This window comes from Myiozetetes cayanensis, unplaced genomic scaffold, assembly GCF_022539395.1.
Source record: "Myiozetetes cayanensis isolate MyiCay16 unplaced genomic scaffold, myiCay2020 scf9, whole genome shotgun sequence".
In the NCBI taxonomy this organism is placed as follows: Eukaryota; Metazoa; Chordata; class Aves; order Passeriformes; family Tyrannidae; genus Myiozetetes; species Myiozetetes cayanensis.
The window spans coordinates 6,097,697-6,118,056 of NW_026088185.1; the positions used below are offsets into that span (position 1 = coordinate 6,097,697).

The 20,360-nt window shown below is 46.3% G+C and overlaps 2 protein-coding genes across 4 annotated transcripts in view; both read left to right on the forward strand.

The window, feature by feature from the left end:
* SPAG16 (sperm associated antigen 16) overlaps positions 1-2,542 on the forward strand; it is a 371,328-nt gene extending 368,786 nt beyond the window's left edge. Inside the window, exon 16 of the mRNA XM_050340454.1 lies at positions 1,891-2,542. Within this exon, the coding sequence (XP_050196411.1) occupies positions 1,891-2,063 (173 nt within the window). The 3' untranslated portion in view covers positions 2,064-2,542. The remainder of the gene's footprint in view (positions 1-1,890) is intronic.
* Positions 2,543-2,835: 293 nt separating this feature from the next.
* Positions 2,836-20,360, forward strand: part of VWC2L (von Willebrand factor C domain containing 2 like) — a 46,472-nt gene continuing 28,947 nt past the window's right edge. Inside the window, exons 1-2 of one of the 3 annotated variants that reach the window (XM_050340460.1) lie at positions 2,836-3,471; positions 5,565-6,031. In XM_050340460.1, the coding sequence (XP_050196417.1) occupies positions 5,621-6,031 (411 nt within the window). In that variant the 5' untranslated portion in view covers positions 2,836-3,471; positions 5,565-5,620. The remainder of the gene's footprint in view (positions 3,472-5,564; positions 6,032-20,360) is intronic. The other 2 variants (XR_007632103.1, XM_050340459.1) reach the window with 2 other exon arrangements.

Sequence of the window (20,360 nt, forward strand, 5' to 3'; positions counted from 1 at the left end):
CATATGACTTACCTAGAAAGAGTTCAGAAAAACAGCAGGGTTGGGGTCTGCTCCTGGCCTGCTGCCAACCCCGGGAGGTGACTGAGAAGCCAAAGCTATTGTCTCAGTTGTCCCTGTGTCCTGCCCTTACTTTTGGAAGGGAACTGCAGCTGTCCAAATCTTTTCTCCTTCCCGTCCCTCTCTCTTTGTTAACAAGTGGGTTCATTACTGGGTTGAGCAGCTGAAAGTGACATTAACCCCCTGCCCAGCTGTTGCAGTGTCAGGGCTCCAGGCGAAATGGCATTTGTTTGGCTCCTGGAGATGTCATCCAGCGATTGCCTGGAGAGTCTGGCTGCAAGTGAAATCCATATGCAATGCCTCTGTCAGCAAAGACTTGCTGGAGGAGAGTTTATAATAAATATTCACATCTGCTGCTTTGGACACTCTAATCCATCCTACAGATCTTTGCTGTGTCAGGCTTTGTTCTAGATGAAGAAGCTGGGTAGTTACAAAGGTTTGCAAATAGGGCATATTTATCATGGTTAGCTCTACTTCCTAGTTCCCGTTCTTGCACACATATCCATGACCACACCAAGCATAACTTGCAGTTAAATAATCTTGGTGCATTCGTAAGGTGTTTTAGGCTACGTGGTTCCTTTGATAAATGGTGAAATGAAGCTATCAGATCTTCATGGGCAGAGCAGAGAACATCATTGTTATGACTCAGTTTGAATGGAGGACAGGATATTCCCTGGATAAACTATTCATCACACAGGCACACCCAAGGCCCTATGGCTCACATATTGTTAAAACTGGGACAGATTCTTCCACACTCACTTCTATTGGGCAGTATGTTTCCATTGGCCACTTGGTGAATAACCTGAGTCACTGAAAATAGCAAAATATCTCCTGTTTTTCATAATCTTCCAAAAAATGATGACCTTGGTGCCAGACTGTCTTTGTCAGTGTCAATATTAATTATTCTTCTGCTGGTGATGTCTGCTTTCAGAGAGAAAATCTCGATACATAAAAAGCTGTAATCATTTGGAGGGTACATTGAACTTGCTCCTAATAGAAAAAGGTGTTTGACCAAGATCATGGCTGACAGTAGAGTGATCCTGTTGTTGGTAGGGCCATATCAGCTTTAAAATGAATGTATTGATCCCCCCCCTTTTTCTTTGGTACATGAAACTCATGATTATTATAGTTAATTTCTAAAGGAGAGAATCTTTATCTGCGGGCTGGGTAAGTAAGAGGTGCTTCAAACATATCACTTACCAGCAGTTACCTCTGCTTTTATTTAAGGATGAAGTTAATAAACTTATAAACACATTGTGCTTCTGTAAGAGTGATGAAAACTGAGTTTGGTTCATAAACAAACACAGGGAAACTGGGAACTCCTTAGAACCTTTTTTAGGTTTTATCTTTTTTTCTATGGTTAGACTCAATTTGATACTAAGAATTTAATTATCATCATTTTTTTTCCATAAGGATATAAGGGAAAAAGACCCTTAGTTCAGTTAGAGCCTGACCTCCTGGAAATTCAGCTGAAAACCCACATCTTCATGTATTACAGCGGTACAAGAAAAGCAGCATTAGAAGCATGTCTGATGTTGATACCTCCAGGTATCAGAAGAGCATTTACTTCTCTGGTGCTCAGTCTGTGTGTCAGAATCTGGCCCTGAGTAACTGTATCCAAATATAAGTAAAACAGCCCTGCTCCTAATGAGGAGAACACCGGGGTCTCCATATTCGCTTCATCGCTGCAAAATCCAATTTCGCTATTATTGATCCGTCCAGCAGGAGTGTACACACAAGGGGGGGTGTCTTTAAAAACCACGACCTCATAACTTGAGCGCCGCTCTGTTGCGCGGCCTTTGCCAACCTCGCTGCCTTTGCTCTGCCTTGCAGGTGGCGTGGTGGCCCTGGGCAGCAGCGACGGCTCGGTGCGGGTGCTGCGGCGGGACGCGGGGCAGCTCTGGGCGCTGCGGGGCCCAGGCGGCGCCGTGCGGTGCCTGCGCTTCCACGGCCCGCGGCGCCTCCTGTCCGCGGGCGCCGACGGCAGGCTCTGCCTCTGGACCTGAGCACCGCCCTCGCCCGGCGCCGCGGGACGAGGCTCGGGCAGCGCGGGGCTCATCGCTGATGTCTGCGCCCCAACGGAGCGTTATTCGGCGTTTTATCCAAATAAACCCCACAGTTTCTCCCTCTTTCTGTTGGCCCCGCGTTTCTGCCCAACGCCAAGAGTCTCTCCTTGGGTGGTTTCTGGAGAAACAGCTTTACAATGACGCCTAATGACAGCGCAGCCGAATTGCAAGGAGATTGATTTTTAATGTAGCACAGCACGAGACGCGTGAGCCGGGGCGCCCCTTCCCCAGCGCAGCCGCCTGTGGGAAGATGAGGCGAAGTTTCCATAATGCGGCCATTGGGGATGTTTTCCCGGACACCGCCGGGGCAGCGGCGATGAGCCGGAGTTGGGGATCGCGGAGGGGCTGAGGGGAGCCAGGCTGAGAGGAGACCGCCTGAGGGAGTTCCAGCTGGCGGATCTTAGCGGGGAGCCGGTGGATCTGAGGGGAGTCAGTGGATCTGAGGGGAGCCGACGGGCCTGGGGGAACCCGCCTGAAGGGAGCCCCAGCCGGCGGCGGTGAGGGGGGAGCCGGTGGATCTGGGGGGCTCCGGGCTAAGGGCAGCCCGGATGAGGGGAGCCCGAGGCGGCGGGTCTGAGGGGAGCCACCGGGTCCGAGGGGGGAACCAGCGGGTTTGAGGGGAGCCCAGGGCCGTCGCCCCAGCCGGCGGCGGGCGGGGCAGCGGCCGGGGCGGGGGCGCCCCGCCCCTGCATTATTTTTTGGTGTGGTTTTTTTTTTTTCCCTTGCTCTCCCCTCTTTCTTCTCCCCTCCTCCCCAAAAAAGAAAAAATTAATTGTTGCAAGAGCGGGCAGGGAGCTGCGTGGCGCGGGCATGCCCGGCCCCCGGCCCGGGGAGTCCCCGGAGGGGAGCGGGGCTGCCCGCCCGCCGGGCGCGGGGCTCCTCCGCCCGCCCTCCCCCGCCTGCCTCCCGCCTAACCCGCGCTCGCTCCCCCCCTTCCCCCGCCGTGGCAAAGCTGGAGCCGCAGGAGATCCGCCGGGCACAGGGAGGGGACAGAGATGGGTTGTTTTCTCACAACCCCCCCGCCCCGAGACCTGAGGAGATGCAGCCCAAGTTCGCCGCGATGACTCTGCTGCTGGCACCGGGGATTCTCCGCGGCATCCCAGCCTCCGGACCGCCTGAATCCTGCTCCCTCTGAATCCTCGGCGCCGGGTTAAAGCTTAATTCTCATGTCGTGGTTGCTGGGCTGCCGCGCTCCCCTGTCTTGCGATGGGAGGTGGAGGAAAAGGGATTGTCCGTGAGTCAACACCGAAAACGTGATTAGGAGGAACTGCTTTCACTAATCTGTTTCTAACCTTTCAGTCCTTGTTGGCCTGTGACCCCTCTCAGCTTTCAGATCGAGCCTGATTAGGTAAGTGTGAATTATTCGCTTGCGGTGAGGGAAGGCGGATGGAAACGTGTTACTCAAAATTAACCACGATCCTGACCTCTCTCATGATGAGAAATTATGAGAAAGTTCAAGCTGTAAACTAATTCTGAGCTGAGCAGCATTTGTTTACTTGTTGAAATCTGTCCGTGCAAGACGTCTGCAGTCTGTCTGGTTTCCAGGATCGCTTGTGAGTTGCTGTGGGACATCTCAGCTGCTGTAGCAAAATACAGTGCTCTTATTTATGATCTGTGGAGAACTTTTACATATATATATATATATGTTTTGGAGAGTTTCTTCATCAAACTCTAACAAATTCTCTCGATTGTTTCACATTTCCTCAGATATGAATTATTTCATTTGCTTGATTTTTTTTTTCCCCTTAAAATGCCCACAGATCTGCAATGTTGCAACCTACCTGTAGCATTTAGGTGGGAAGATTCTCTGCTCTGTAGATATGTAAAGCAGCCGTATCTGGAGGAATCACTTGATTTCCAAACAGCATGTTACAATAGATATTGCTGATAGGAGTAACAACAGGGTGCATAGTCCTTGTGATGGAAACGCAGCTAGTACTTCAATTAAGAAGATATCTTTTTGAATTTGATAAAGCTTGTGTAATATCCGGTGTCTCCCTCTGTTGTGGCTTTGGAAAAACTGCTTTGTCAACAGGATCCCTTAGCTGCTTCTCTAGGATTAAAGCTTTCTTCTCCTGCTGCTGCTTTTTTTGCATAAATTAAGGGAGAATTAATTGCTGAACATCTGCAGTCCACCAGAAATCCCGGTACATAGAGAATATCTCTCCGAGGGGTGGGGGGAAGTACGTGTTTGCCTGTGTGTGCAGGTTAATGCATGTTTGTGGATACTGTGTGTGGCTGGGTGTGCGTGCTCCGGGAGCGGAGGAGAAGGGAGGGTGACACGCACATCCCAACAGTCCTTCTTTTGGTTTGTGCCAGGATCTACCTCCGTGGCTCCTCAATCCAGATAAAGCTAGTATTTCATCTCGTTGAAAAGTTTCCTGTAAGACTTTGCCCAGTTCCCTTAAGAGAGGTCAGAAATCAGTTTGCTGCCGGGGTTGCCCTGCCTGTGGGTTTGGGGGCAGGTTGGTGGCGGCGATGTGGCACTGAAGGAAGCCAGAAGTGCTCCCAAGACACCAGCACGGAGCCTTCGCCTGGCGCCGGCGCTCCCGGGGGTCAGTGCAAAGCTCCTCTCCCTCCCCGGGTCGATCCTTCGCTCGGCCGCTTCAGCAGAGCTCGCCGAAGGTCGGGCCGTGCTGCATCGCTCCCAAAGTTTGAGAAGGGCTCAGCTTAATCAGGCAAACGCAGTTCAGCTGCTCCATGCGTTATGTAGGCATTAAACGTCCTGTCTCCGCGTTTCTCTCTGGGAATCACTGAAATGCTGAATAATGGAGCAGGTGAACTGCATTTTTGCTTCTGTTGGGGTTATAGGTACCTGCTGCAGGCTGGGCTGTGTTGGTAGCTCAGGTAGTCCCTTCAGAAATGCTGTATATAAAATTCTATACTCTCCCACCTCTCACAGCCCAAGTATAACCCAGCACCATCTTTCATATTGGACACAGATCTGACAGCAGACTGTGCTTAACTCCTTTTTCAGCTCAGCTTTCCCACCCCAGGTTAATGGAGTGGGTTGTTCACCCTGTGTATCACCAAGGGACAGTGGCCATGGCTGGAGATTTAGTCTGTGCTTAAACTGGGGTTCAAAACCCTCCAAGCTGCCATCACCATGTGATTTCAGGCAGCTGATTTAATTTCTGGTGCATCTGAAAACTCAGCTGGACAAATGAGGAAAGTAAAAATTAGATGATTCTGTGAGACACCATTCCTCAGAGATACTTTGTGGGCATATACTTCCAGGCATGAGCGTCCAAGTTATGTATTTCACATCTTTGTTCTCTGTAACAATAATAGAGAAGAGGCTTAATTTAAATGAAACAGTAATATTTATCTATGCAGTTTGAGAATTCTGATTTATTCTTGGGTGATGGTTGAACCTATGACCTTTAAGGTAATATTCCTTGAATTTTGGGTTTGTTCTCACTTAAAAATACTTGTTTTCAGACCACAACACTGGTCTCCCTATGGAAGCAACTGTTTGTATCTGGCATTAAGATCCCATGGAGAAGCTGAGGAGGGGGATGGCTCTTCATATCCATGAAGTCTGGATACTTCTGTTTGTAATCCCTGGTTTGGTCACTCCAGCTGCCATCAATCATGAAGACTATCCTGCTGATGAAGGGGACCAGACCTCCAGTAATGACAATCTGATCTTTGATGACTACCGGGGGAAGGGCTGTGTGGATGACAGTGGCTTTGTGTACAAACTGGGAGAACGTTTTTTCCCGGGACATTCCAACTGTCCCTGTGTCTGTACTGAGGATGGACCTATTTGTGATCAACCAGAATGCCCTAAAATCCACCCAAAGTGTACAAAAGTGGAACACAATGGATGCTGTCCGGAATGCAAAGAAGTGAAAAACTTTTGTGAATATCATGGGAAAAATTACAAGATCTTGGAAGAATTTAAGGTATGACATCCTTTCCTCACTATTAAATATTAGTATGCTTTAGGAATTGTATTTTTGCTGGGAACTCTAAAAGGCACTCAGTATTTGCTTGCTGCTGTTGGTGGATGCTGAAGCTGCAGTCGTTTTTAGCTGTGGTGCAGGTCTGGCTCAAGTAAAAGCTGCAAAAGCTCCCCCTTACCAGCATTCACTGAGGGTCAGTGGTCAGTCAAAAGCCCCCCTGGGAATTGCCAGCCCTCTGGATCTGCCTCCTTTGCTCATATCATGGATCATGTTGGAGCACCAATGGTGCATAAACCAATGCTGAGTGCTTTTTAAGAATCCCTTTTCCAACTTGGATAGCAAAAAATTGATGGTGCAGTACTGAGAGTTGTTACTCATAACTGTATGAGAATGCAAACAAGTAGATGGTAAACTATATTTAATGTTTTGATTTGAACTGTGATAAGGCTGTCTAGAATGGAGAAGATGAATTCCTAGGCAGATGACCATCTCAAGTAATAAGAAGTATGGGGTTTTATTGTAATGGTTGAGTTTCTCTTAGGAATGGTGTGAAGAAATCCTTTTGAAATACATCTTAAAAATAAGACCAGATTCTAAAAAACCATTACCCTTTACACAACCTGCATCTCTCATTCTAATGGGTTCAATCACATGTTTTCAATTCTGCTAAGGAGGATAGCACTTCACAATGAAGAATGGTGTCTGTAAAAGCTGTAGGTACACAAGTTTGTTCTTCAGGTCACGTGGCTTTAGGAGTTGTACCTCTGTAATTAATGACAGCCTATAGCTCTTCATGGCTGTGTGCCCAATCTCGTTATACACTTGGGCAGTTTATTTGCTTTCCTGCAATGAGAATAATTTCATATTGGTCTGCACTTCACAAGCTCTCAGTAACATAGATGACAATTTCCTTCTTTCCAGAAACTGTCATTTTCAGTGAAAGTAGTGGTTAGTTTCTCTCTTCTATCATGTGTGGTTTATGTTCATCTTTTTCTGTCCATCTGTAACTGCAGTCCCTCAGTCTTGGCGGGATAGTTTAACTCCACAGGCAGGGAGCAAAGCAAAGGTGTGAGGAACATCTCCTTGAGGGCCATCCTGATCAACCTGTTCCCTGCTTTGCTTCACTGAGGAACGTGAAGTTGCTGATCTTATGAACTACTTAAATAAAGCAGTAAACTTGTGCAAAATCTTGTGAACTGCTCTTCTTGCCCTAGGAAGGCCCAGACCAGCTTCATCGTGCTCCAGTGCTCCCATTTTGACTGCTGTGTTGTCATCAGGTGGTGAGATGTCCCACCTAGGTGGTTGGATTCTTACATGAGAGTTACAAGGACTATTTTGGAGAGATTTTGGGAAGCAGAAAGTTACAAGGACTCTTTCTGATGAGATTTCAATGGGAGAATAATGAGATGGATCTTGTCCTTAAAGTATTTTCGTGTGTGAATTAAGTGCAAAATTAAAAAAAAAAAAAAAAAAAAAATCACTTTTCCTGAAAGAAGTCTTTGCATCCTGATAACAGATTAAACTCTACAGAAATAGAGAACATAGGAAGAAAGGCTATTAGAGAGAGTTAGGAGCCATCTGGTTCATTGCTTGTTGTGTTCAGATACTGTGGGGTGCTGTGTGAAAAGCAAAGTGCCAGTATCCTCTGAGGAACACAGAGTTGATGGTGTCACGCTACTCTCACACACAGTAACCTTCTGTCCAGAGCTAATGTGAGATGCTTCAGACTTAATTTAGCTGACAGTCAAGCTTGTGACCTGGATCTGTGTTTTGCTGAAAGCTCAATACCTTGTGGAGTAGGGCAGAAAAACCAATGTTTTGGAAATCTATGTGTTTACCTAGAATAAACAGTGAGTTTGTTTCCCTCTTAAGTAGTGTAGGAGAGTCAGGCAGTGGAAGATCACTTCCAGGGGTGTTTGGGGGGGGGGGGGAAAGGAGCACCTGTGAACTATGACTTTATAAATGCTATAGGAAAGACAGAATTTCAGGATTCAGGAAACTGCTGCTCTGAAGTCTTGGCTTTATGAGGCACCCAAGCACAGATGAAAGTCAGAGCAGTTCATAGGTTTTGCAGGCTCTGAGCTCTGCTCTTCCCTCATCCTGTTGCATTTCTAAGGTCTGCAAACTTTCTCACGTCCGTTCCACATACACTGAAGTCAAAGAGGAGAGGCTTTCTCCAGTGACTGACTCAAACCCAGGCTGCTTTCAGTGGAAACAGAGGCACTGTTTTATGTGGTCTCAGAACCCTTTCACCCACTTGATTTACTTTTGCTCATATGTAGGTTCCAAATCGTCATCTATAGAAGGGCTTGTCAGTGCTTAGTTTCAGCTGAAATTAGCCTCTATTTAAAAATCTTCTGCAAGTGTGTGTCTGTATGTGTGTGTGCCAGGACTGAGTCATCTTGTAGAGATTTCAGCTGCCCGATCTTTCACAAATTAGGATTAATTTTCTTCTCTAGGATTTTTTTTTTTCTCAAGGGTATCAAAATCTATGAGAAGTTCCCATTTGGAAGAATTTTTCTGTGTTGTTGCTAGATTTTTGCTTAGATTTGGGGTGATAAATCCAAAAGTAATTTAATCTTTTTTCTTACCACTGGCAGTAACTCTGATGCTCTCGGGATAAAGGGGTTGTTACAAAGGCCCATTTCTTGAATGTTAAGCTTTCTTCTAGTGAACAGATCTTGCACATCTGATTTTTTGAGTCATAGCAGTCATAAGCACAAAATACAAATATGACAACAAACCATCTAGCTCAGACAGCTGTCCAAATGTTTATGCTTGTGCCCCGCAGTCGGTAACACGTTCAGCTGAAATGCTAAACCGAAGTCCAGTTGTACATCTAAACCCATTAGGAGTTTTCCTTGTATCCTTTTGTAAAACCTTGTGTCCTAGACAGATGGTTTAGTAGTGCCATGTAGCATTTTCACAGCTTTGTTGTGGGTCCTGGGACATCTTGGTGGTTTTAGGGCCCAAGGTCAAGGATTTTGATATCTGTGGAGCAGGAGAGAGGGTAGCTATGGTGGGTTTTACTGGGATCCATCTCTCTCTTTCCCATCTAGTTTTCCACTTCTCTGTCAGCCTCAAATCTGCCCTCTTGGGTCTCCTCTGGCCCCTCTCGGAGCACAGGCAGTGTGGTGGCTGCAGGGAAGGTGTGAAGGATGCTGCAAGTCTCAGGCAGTCTCTGTTTTCTCAGAGAGATCTGTCAGGGACTCTTGGGGTCACTTGGCAGCTTGTTTTTATTCCCACACACTATCCTTGTTTTGATTTCAGTCCTGGAGGTCAAGGTCTGAGTCCCAGGTGCTCTATGCTTGCCTGCAGGAGCAGAGATCTTTCAGGGAGGTTGTTGACACTCCCCTTCCTTCCCAGAGAGAGAAAACAAGCAAATAACAACTCGAAGAGTGGTCTAGGTTATTGTAAGTCCACATGGCTGTGTTGTAAATGAATGTTCCCAGACAGCAGCTGATGTAAACTTGAGGAGACAGTGTTCTGCCGGCGTGATGGATGTTCATTGGCAGCTGATGGAGCAATCCTGCAAATGTCACTGAGACAACAGTTTCCCCAAGTGCTGATTAGTTTTGTCTCTCTTGCATAACTTACTGAGAGAAAAGCACACACCTACCCACGTTGGAGAAATGAAATTATGGTGTGGTTACGGTGTACTCATAACCATAGTCAGGAGTTGTTGGAAGAGGATTGGGTTGTCAGTTTGGAAAGTCCATAATCAGTTCTGAACTTCTTAGATCTCTCACCACCCAAGAGGCATATCCGGAATAACCTTCTGTGCACCTCTGTGGATATGTAGCCAAATACCAGTGCTGGGAGATGAATGGTCAGTTCACAAGAGATTGTCAAGCTGACATTCTCTTCATTTTAGACTGGAAAACAGGAACTGCCCCCTGTCCCTGCAGGAGGATGAGTCATAGTGACATGAGTTTGGTAGTGTGGTGCCATCTTCCAAGGCAGTGGCAGGAATGTCCTAAGCACAGACATTAAAATACCTGGGTTTGCCTGGCAGGACATTGGGTGAGTTATCCTTTGGGTGGGGACACAAGAGGTTTTGGTGTCACAGCTTGGCCTTCCTGAAAATATTCAGGTCAGAGGAGCAGCTTCAACCTGCAGTTGTGAGCTGAGCTTGGAAAACACTCTGAACATCAAGGACAATTTTTGGGTGCTCTTCAGTGGCTGCCCTGCTTTCTGCCAAGAGCTGCAATTTCTTCCAGCCGTTGGCTCTGCCAAGGCTTAAACTCTGCTGCCTGTCCTTCCCAATGACTTGTCCACCTCCTTGTCCTCTTCCCTTCACCTTCACTGCTCCCAAACCTATCCTCAATCAAAAAGTGCCAAGGTGGTATCCAAATGTTTGTCCCTTGCATTAAGCACAAGTGTGGAGGGATGGGAGAACATCCCTTGTCCATGGGCAGGACTTCACACTGGGGGGGAAAACACACACAAAACCAAAACAAACAAATAAAACAACAACAACAACAAACAGAAAAGGGGCAATTTTTGCTTTAAGGCAAAATCTTCACTGACTTGAAAAGAGTCAGGATTCAGTGCTGGCGTCGTACTTTGTTTTTCTTTCCCCTGTTTCTTGCCAGTATATCTTAAGTTCATTGCTTTGTTTTGTCCACAAATCACCTGTAATCTTTCACTGAGGGTTTCTGTATCTTGCTGACTTTATGGCACAGTAGGGATCACAGCTCTAGCAGGGATCTGCAGGTTGTAATCAGAATCCCAAATAAATGAGGGACTGTGTAAGCATAGCATTATCATATACTAATTCTCAGCTCATTATGGAAACTTTTACTTTAGAATAGTGGCACCTCCTTCTCCTTTGTTAATGCTCTTTTAAAATGTTTTATTAATGCAATTATCTGAATATAACTTAACTAAGCAAGGCCTCTCATCAAAGGACACGTGCAAGTGTGCAGCAGCTGTCCCAGCACCTCCCAGCCCTGAAAGGCAGCATGTCCATCCTGACGCCGGACAAAGGGAGGCAGTGAAAGCAGTGATTCCCCACCCCTAGAACCATGCCAGAAATACAAATTAAGTGGTGCCACTCACAGTGGCCTTGCTCAGACCACCAGTTACCCAGCCTGGGAGTGCAGCCTCATCAGATATGAATGGAGCACTTGGGACATCCTGGAGCATTCCTGGTGGGGTGATGCTGTTAGGGGAAAAGCAAGGGGGTGATGCAGGCCTAGGTTGAAAGGGAAGGTGAGGGGAGGAGTGTGTAACCATGCAGTGCCTGGGGGGGGGGCAGTGGTGTGACCATCCCGTGCTCTCAGGGTCCCTCAGCCCTGCCTGGGTGTGCTGGACACTCCAGCTGCTGGTTGGGCCCGTGGGTGCTCTGGGTTGTATCAGTGTGAGAGTAGAGTTACAATGCCTCAAATCTGAGGAGCTTCCTTCGGCCACTGGGAAGACATCGTGGGGAGGAAAGGAACGTTGGAAAGTCCTCAGTCATGGCAAGCTGATCAGTGCAAGGACAAGCATTGCTGAAGCATTTTGGTAGTGTACTGAGCCAGTCCTCCAAAGCACTCATAGCTCTTAGACCTTTGCTCATGAATTCCAAGAAGCTGACTACTAACCCAAGCCAGCATGAGGCCACGCCAGCATGAGGCCACCATTTTAATATTGGCATTTTCCTCTCTAAGGAAGGAAGTTGTGTGCTGCAGGGTTTGTTTTTTCTCTACCATGACTCAAACAAATGGGGCTTTTTCTATTTTTTTTTCCTTCTTCTTCTTGTGTGTTCTGCAATTTCACGTACAGCTAGAAAATCATAATACAAAAGAAATTTCAATAACGTGCCTGTGCTTTAATAAAAGGAGCCATGAACAATGCCAGGTCTGAAGATAGCATACAGCCATTGAAATCAGACAGGGGAAACAGAACATCAGTCAGATGGAAAAGTATGATTTATTATCTCCCTCCTGACAAAATTACAGTGACAATGTCTATGCAAAGGAATCTAAAATTACTGACTTACTGTATTTCTGTCATAATTTGTATCAAGAAAACATACTAAAATAGATAGGCCTGCCACATATTGATCTATAGTGATACCTATTTTTAAAATTATGTTATGTACTTAGCTACTGATTCTGTAACATGTACATTACATTATGCACAAATTTATTGTTAGAATAGGTGAAAGAAGATGGACTTTACTCAGAATTTGGCTAAAAAAAAAATCCATGCAGCTGTCTTTCCCAGTTTATAGTAATACATGGAAGCCCCAAAAGCTCAGAGCTCTGTGGCATAGGCTGTGCTACACACAAACTGTCTCACAACTTCCCATGGAAATAGATGAGACCCAAAACTTGAGCATCAGCAGGATTCAGACTCACCAGGAATTAAGCACAAGTCCCCGTTTCAATCCAGGGCACTGACCAGTGTGGCAGCTCAGTGCAGAGTTGGGCCTGTACTTGCAAGCCCAAGGGATTGGTATTTTTCCAGTAAATATGACACAGGAATTAAAAGTGTGCCCAGCATTTGTACTGCCAGAACTGTGGCCAGGCTTTCAGTTATTACTCCAGGAAATAGCCCAATGGCTCTGTTTGCTTCCAGAGGGCTGCTGAAAGAGGGGATATCTCTGCACAGCCAGAGGAGAAGCTCTGGCACTTCCCCTCCCCTCCTTCCATTGCTGCTGGAGCCGAACTGTTCAGGCAATGGAATGTGTGGCACACGGAACTGCTCCCAGCTCCCTCCAAGAGTGGAAAAGTCAAGTCTGAGGCTTTATTTCATGCCAGACAATGCTCAATGGGGCCAAGGAGGGAAGGGCTTATCCCTTGGGTGTCCCAGGCTGTGTTCATCTCTGTCACCTGAGGTGTTTCTGTAGGACTGGTGAGTGTGAGGTCCTCAGGTCATCAGCTTATGAAGAAGGATGTCATCCTTAGAAACAGCTCATTAGTGAGAAGTTCTTTAGGAAACTCTTTCCTATCAGAGTGAGGGAAAGTGCAGATATGTGTTTGTTACCACTGGAATGTGTTTTATGCAGAATTGCATTCATTAAAAATAATGCTCAATTAGCCAGTTATTCTAGATATTGTTTTAAAGGCAGTAATTAGATAAGCCATGTAGTGACAATGCTCAGTCTAGTTGCAAGATAAAAATACTTGTAGCATTAGGCTTCCTTACTCTGTTCTGTGGTACAGTTCAGAGGGAATTCTTTGGGAATAACAGTAAAATCAGTGTACTTGGAGGAACATTAGGTTTGAAGCCGCTCCTCAAAGCAGGGAACCTCTCAGTGTGTTAACTGTGGTCATCCCAGTCACCAAACACTTTCTGACTGAGGGTTAGCCCAGTGTGCTCCTTGTGTTAGCAGATCCCAGTGTATTCTCTTATCATAAATAACCAATTCAGACCTGTTTTCATTTCATATTCTTCTCAGTTTGTGCTCATAACCAAGTGTGATAACATCCCCTGAGAGACAGAAACCTCCTGGACCCTGCTGGCTTCTCTCCTGGGGGTTTAGGCATTGGTAACTGGATACAGGGGCATACAGGAGAATTTGGAAACTGCCTTCTCCACAGTGCCAGCTGGTGAAGAGCTGCAGGTTCTCTGCTGCTATGGACTGCTCCGTGGATCAGGAGTGGCCCACTGGGATGTTCCCTTGGTGTAAAGTTCAGTGCCAGGCAGAGAGTCCTCTGTGGAGTGTGGGTGATGCTGATCTGGGATAAGGGCTTGTCCAAGGGAGCTCCAACAAAGCCTAATCCACCCTGCCAGCTGCCAGAAAGTGAAGAGTAAAGCCAGGCTATCAAAAAAAGAGACAGAGAGTGGAGAATGAGAGAAAAGTGACCAGGAACAGATCACTGTTTGATGTCGTGTGTTTGCCCCCTCACACCTCTCAATGCACTGAAAATGGGGTCGCTGTCAAAGCCCAGGAGCAAAGGGAACCACCCCCACAGCAAACCCCAGCAGACGTGATCTCAGCCCCCACCCACTGCTTGGCAGGACAGGGCTTTGGGGCAGGGCCTGGAGACAGTGAGGAAGAAGGGGATGTGTGTGTGACGGTGCAGCCATGGGCACTGAGCACCCTTGGGCTCCTCTGCCCTCAGCAGTGTAAAGGAAGAAAACAAGTCAGCTCCTAATGGCTCCTTGGACATAGGATCAGCCAACATGTCTTTCCTTGGGAGGAGAAAAAGCTGACAGTGTGGGTTGATGGAGAATAGTAATGGGCTCTTGTCTCCAGCTCCAGTTCTGGAGTGACCCCTGAGCTCAGCAGCAGTGAGCAAGGGCAAAGCACTCAGGAAGGAACTGTTCCTTTGAGGGGAAGGAGGGGATGCAGGAGCTCCAGGGGGAGGGACCAACTTCCCTTAGGGCACAGGAGGTGCAAAAGTCAGGGAAATGTTGAGTCTGAGGGTGACAGAGCACTGAAGTCTGCAGTGGGGCAGGAGGAGCTCCCACCTGCCTGTGTTTGCTGCAGCCCAGCCAGGAGTCACCACTAGTCCATCACCGTGATGGTTTCCAGCCTGAGCTGTGTGGGATCACAGAGTTTGTCTTCAGACGAAGCAGACTGACTAAAAGATTGCATTCAGTTCAGTGAAGAGCCATCACCTGGCTGTTCTGTGGGGAAAGGAGTCAAGTCCATCCCTGTGTAGATCTGCCTGGCCAGTACTGTGGCTGTGCATCTGACAATCCAGACGGAAAACTGCAGGAGAAGGAATGGGACCAAGGTCCAACTCTCCTCCAAGGTGATATGGCTGGTTCTATTGTACCTACCTCCTTAATACAAATTCAGTATTTTAGCAGTGCACAAAGCTGATCTTGCCACCTTCTCCCATTTTTCAGCATCAACAAAGGAGGAAACAGCAGATTTGGGTATAGGGAAAACACACGTGAAAGGGATCACCTTTCTGACCAGCTTCTTGGTTCCCTTTTCCCTGCTCCAAGAAGCTTTCTCCTAGATGTGGCTCCTTCATTGCAGGATCCGCCTGGGAGGGAATGGAGAGCAGGACACTGCCAGCTGGACTCACATTCCCTGTTGACATTAAAAGGGACTTAACAAATGTGAAGCACACACGGACATTTTGTCTGTGTCTGAACGGGGCTGTGCATCGTGCTTTGGAGCCACAGTCCCATCTGTCATATCTATAACCTTTCAGAAGGAGTCCCTTCCCTGTGCACTGGGCATGTCTGAAGTGAAAAACTATTGTAATAAAGTCATAAAAATTATCACCAAAGTAATAGAGAACTCCAGTCCCCTCAGCCCCAGGGTAGGTGAGGTGCAACTATTGTAAGGAATAAAATGAGACGTATATCAAAGCAAAGGGAGCATTCTTATGGAAGAAGTGCAAAGTCATGTTTTTACAGAAAGCTTCACTGCTGCTCTTGGGAGAGAAAAGCAACCACGAGACTGCAGATACACAGCTCCCGTGCAAAAAAGGCCAGGACTCGGCTCAAGGTTGTCTCTCTCTCATCAGCTAATGGAAGAGTCACTTTCAGGTCCGGACGTGGTTCCAGGAGCCTCTTAAACTCATCAAATTGTGTGGCACAGCTCAAGTCTCTGAGTGCAAAGCTCCTAATGCCGTCACAGTCCTGAATCATCAGATGTGGTGGGCTCAGGATGCCTCTGGTGAGGCACGTCTGTGCTTCTCTCCCTCATCTGGCTTACTGATCTGCAAAGCTCCCCAGGAAGTTTTAGAAAAAGATGGCCAGGATAATGCTGTTTCCAGGTATGGAGACTCATGGTCTGGGCATGAGGGAAAGAAAGGAATACGTGACTTCTGGGGTGGATTACAGTATCCTTATGCCTTTCCACCTCCAGAATCCAAGCCTGATCACCAGGATACTGGAAGGCCTCACAGATGTGAACAGACAAGCAGCAGTTACAGGGGTAACTCAGATGGAGCTGTGGTTGGATAAGTCATGTAGTGGCAATGCTGTATGCTAGGAAAATAGGCCAGTCATGTTCAGCCTCCTTGTGATGGGGCTACTTTGAGTACAGGATGGAGTCACCATTTACAGGAAATGTTTTCAGGAACGTATTTGAGTGTCTCTTGTCCTTTCCATTGAGGAGAATTTGTATTTCATTTCAGTCTTACCTTAGTAATGTTTGTGTGTGTGTGTGTGTGTGTGTGTGTGTGTGTGTGTTGGGGGCTCCCTTAGAAAAACCAGGTCTCAGCATCCACTTCTGCTCCTTGGAAGCCAGCTCCTTGGTTCAGCCAGTCTGCAGTATGGTGCAAGCATTTTTCAATTTTTGGATGGCACAGTTCATTTGTATTGCTAGTGCTCCATGTAAGTAGGATCCAGCTCCAATTTTTTCACTGCAGATAAATTATCTAATGACTTAGTAGGGTTTTTTTCCTGTTGCAAAGTCATTTGCAACCTGATGGTGTTTTCAGTGATTGTACTCATCTGTGATCACTCAAGAGATTGTTTATTTGAGCAACTTTCCACCTTTGGAAAAGCCAAGGGGTTACAGTTTCTGTAGTGTGATTGATACCGTAGCTCCACTAGCTGGGTGGATGATTTTTATTTTATTAAGTACGTGACAAAAATGAGTGACATTTTTGCTTCTACTAGTAAAAGCAACCCAAAAGAGAAGTGAGGAGATTTCAGTCTCACCTTCAGGTGGTGAAGCTCATTCTCCAGCTCCTTCTCCACCAGTTTAGCACCTGCAAAATTTCTCAACTGAAAGCTTTCTCTGAATTTTCCTGCAATCTCCTGCTAATCTGCCTGAGATCACAGGCAATTTCAATAACAATGAAAATTATTCTAATTTCAACTCCAGGAGTATCTCTGATGAATGCTATCCCAGTTCCTTTCTTATTCCTCTCCCCTGGTTTATGACTTCCCACCTCAGCCAGAATGCTGAAGCCATTTTTGCCTCCGAATTGATTCATCAGGTCCTTTTAAACTCTCTTCCCTTTCTTACTTCCTACCAATAAATTCACCACCTGAAACTGTAGCTACAGAAATAATTTCCATCAGAATTGCCATTGTCCTGAGAGCCATTAAAAGTTGCAACTGCTCTTAAAGTGCCCAATTTGACAGAGTTCACTTTCCATCGCCCTGCTTTTCCTGCTGTTTTATCTGGATTGAGCAGGATGCCACCAGTCCAGCCTGTCTGAGGGGCGAGGCTGGATGGGATTGTCCTGAAAGATGGAGAGACTGACAGCAGTGATGGTTTTCAGTTTTCCTTCCCTTGGAGTCCAGGGAATGGGACACATCCAGACATGTAGGCAGGACGTGCCTGTGGATACAGCTTGTGGATCTGAATCTGTGGCAAGGTCTGCAGAAGTGCCAGGTTAGATTCAGTATGTTCCAAACCACCTTGGCATTAGTAGAAATGGAGAGGATGTAATTTTCTGTTTTAGGGGTTGGCACTTCTTTTTCTAACATGTTCTCAGGGAAGAAAGCATTGCAATTCCATATTCAGTGAAACTACCATGAAAAGCATTTTTATATCACCTAGAAAAGGCCTATCTGTACACACCATGTCCTTTTTGGTGTTTAAATGTCCTGATTAAGGTTCCCAGTGATACCAAGAGTTCTGGCATCTCCTCTACATTTGTTCTGATGTGATGGATCTTTGGGTTTCCCCAGGGCTCAGAAAAAAAAGCCCCCTGCCTTAATTTCTTGGTTATACACCACTTGAAATTCCAGTTGACCAAGCAGATTTCTCCAGTCATTTTGGCCATGTTGTAAATTCACCTGTTTGACTGGGGAGAGCATCACAGGCCCCAACAGCAGGTGTACTCAATTCAATGGAAATACTTGGGCTGTGCTCCACTAACTTGAACAGCCCCTGCATGATGATCGGTAGGTCTATTGTAACGTGATTAGATGGTTGTAAACACTTACGTGTAGCTTTTCTATTTCATTTCCCCAAAGAAATGTCAAGTATTCATGATACAATTGTCATAAAGTTCGTATTGCTCTGTAGCTGTTTGGCAGTGCCTGTGTATGATTGATGAAGGGCTGTTGTGTGGCAGACAGCACAAGGACACGGTCCTCATGTGATCACTTCATGGCACCTTGTCAATGAGACTGAGTCTTCCAGGATGGGATTATGGGACATTCTTGTACAAAAACCCTCTTTGGGCTCAGCTGGAGAGTGTAGGAAGGAGGGGGAAGAGAGCAGCCCAACAAATCCTGAGAGCTGGATCTCAGAACAGACGACTGGAGGGCAATTGCAAGAATTTGCCATAGCTTTGAGCAGCCTCAGTGCCAGCAGCATTTTCCCAGCTCCTGGAGGGGTATGAGCCTCAAACCCCAAGTCTGAGTGAAGCCAGCTGGAAGAATCACAGCTCATCACAGGAGACTGCAGCCTTAAGACCTGGTCTGAGATCTCTAGTGAGCTGTTTGACAAACCACATGCAGGACTGAGATGAGTGCACTTGGAAACCAACCACAGTTACCCTGGTGAGTGTGGCAGAGGAGCAAAAAGTGATGTCGAGGAAAATTGCTGCTGATTGACAGAACAAACAGGTGAAGAAAAAGTACCAGTCACATGTCACCTTCAGAGTTTTTAGTTTGTCTTGGGTAAATCACTCCCTTTCCACTCCCCTGGAGAAGTTTGTGTAGAAGCAGCTCAGACTGATTGACAAGCAGACATGTGACAGAGAAATCCTCACTGCAGGCAGGGAAGAGGAGGAATGCAAAATAAGGTTTCACACACACATATATATGTATATATGTATATATGTATATATGTATATGTACTTCCTCTGTCCACTCAAGGACAATGCTTCCTACTCAGTGAGGAGCTTTTACAGGGCAATGTGCGTGTGATAGAAAAGGCTTTCACAAAGGCTTTGTTTGGAGCAGCAGAGAGGTGACTTCAGGTGGTGACGTTGCAGACAAGGGAGAAATACAGGTGAGGTTCAGTAAGTATTTGGGACAAGAGAATTCCCATGACTAAATGAGATGACTGAGGTGGAGTAAAGCTTAAAGTCTTGCAGAAGTTTTCTTGCAAGACCTTGACTAAAAACTTGAGGTTTTGTGTGTCGGTTATTGGTGTTGATTGTACCAGCTGCCTCGGTCTAAAAAAATGTTTGATCCAGATCTCTTCAGCCGTAAAAAAGCATTAACAAGTAGATTTATTTATCTTTATTAACAAGTAGATTTAAATGTTAAGTTTTGAGTTCAGATTTCCGTTTTCGCCACCTCTCCCTTAAGTTTGTGAATGGTCAGGTTTTTAGGCTATTTTCCTCAAGAACTGTTTGATCATGTGATCTCTCTGTGTCCAGCAGTCTTTCTGGAGGACTTGAGGGCCTGCTGGAGCCCTCCCAAACAGACCTCCCACAGGTATGACATTCTGTGGGTTTATGAAGCCTCGGAGCTCACTAAAGAAGGACCCACTTGGTGCCCAACCCTGGGAGACAGTGAAACTCCTATCACTGAGAGGAGTAGCTGGATGCTCTTAGCAGTCATAATTCCTACATATCCTGGAATTTTCTTCCAAAGAGAGGATGAAAGTGGTGGGAGCTGGTGTGAAGGGGTGCAAAAGTGAAGATTAGGAGACATGGTATCCTACATCCTGTTTGGCTTCCCCATTTCCCCTGCTCAGGGTGTATCTTGTTTTTCATTCTGTTCCTTTTGCTGCCTTTTTCATTTGTTTGTTTACATCATCTATCAAGTTTGTCATTATGTGCTCATGCACATAAAATCTTTATTAGCCGTGTGGATTCTTTATTCTCTGTTTTAATTTTCCTTCCTTCTTCCTTTGTTAACAAACTCTGCTGATTCCAGATGTTTCCCATTTGACAGCACCTGAGACTTAAGGTTTTCCCCTCCTTCCTCTGGTCACCCCGGGGTGTGTGATGGAGCCCTTTCCTTTTGGGCAGTGGTGAGGAGAATGTTTCTTTACCAACACCTCTTAAAATCCTTCCTAAAAGTCTTCTAAGAGATCATTCTGCCTTGGACAGCTGGAGTGAATGAATGATCACCTTTTGTGATCCTTTAATCTTACCAGTGTTTCCAGAATATTAGTTTAAGGGACAGTAGTAAAGCATTTGCACTCCCCATGTGGGACAGTGTCCTCTCTCGTTCATACTCCAGAAACCCTCTGTATTTTTTCAACAGGGATGAGAGTTTCTTTTCTGGAACTGATGTTTCAACTTCAGTGGCTACAGAAGTGTAAACCACCCCTCTTCTGTGGGGATAAATCTTTAAATCAGGAATCAGGAAACAAAGCTTTGGAATGTCTTCACTGGTTCCCAGTTTGTCGTTTTGCTGCTGGGTCTACCCACTGCCTGTATCCATAGAGAGGACTTTTTTCGGCCAATTGTTCCCCAAGAAGGATAAACTCCAGGGAAAGTAAAAGCTTGGATGCAGAGCCTGCACACAACAGTTTGAAGATGCTCAATCGGTGTGCTTGGGGAAAAGT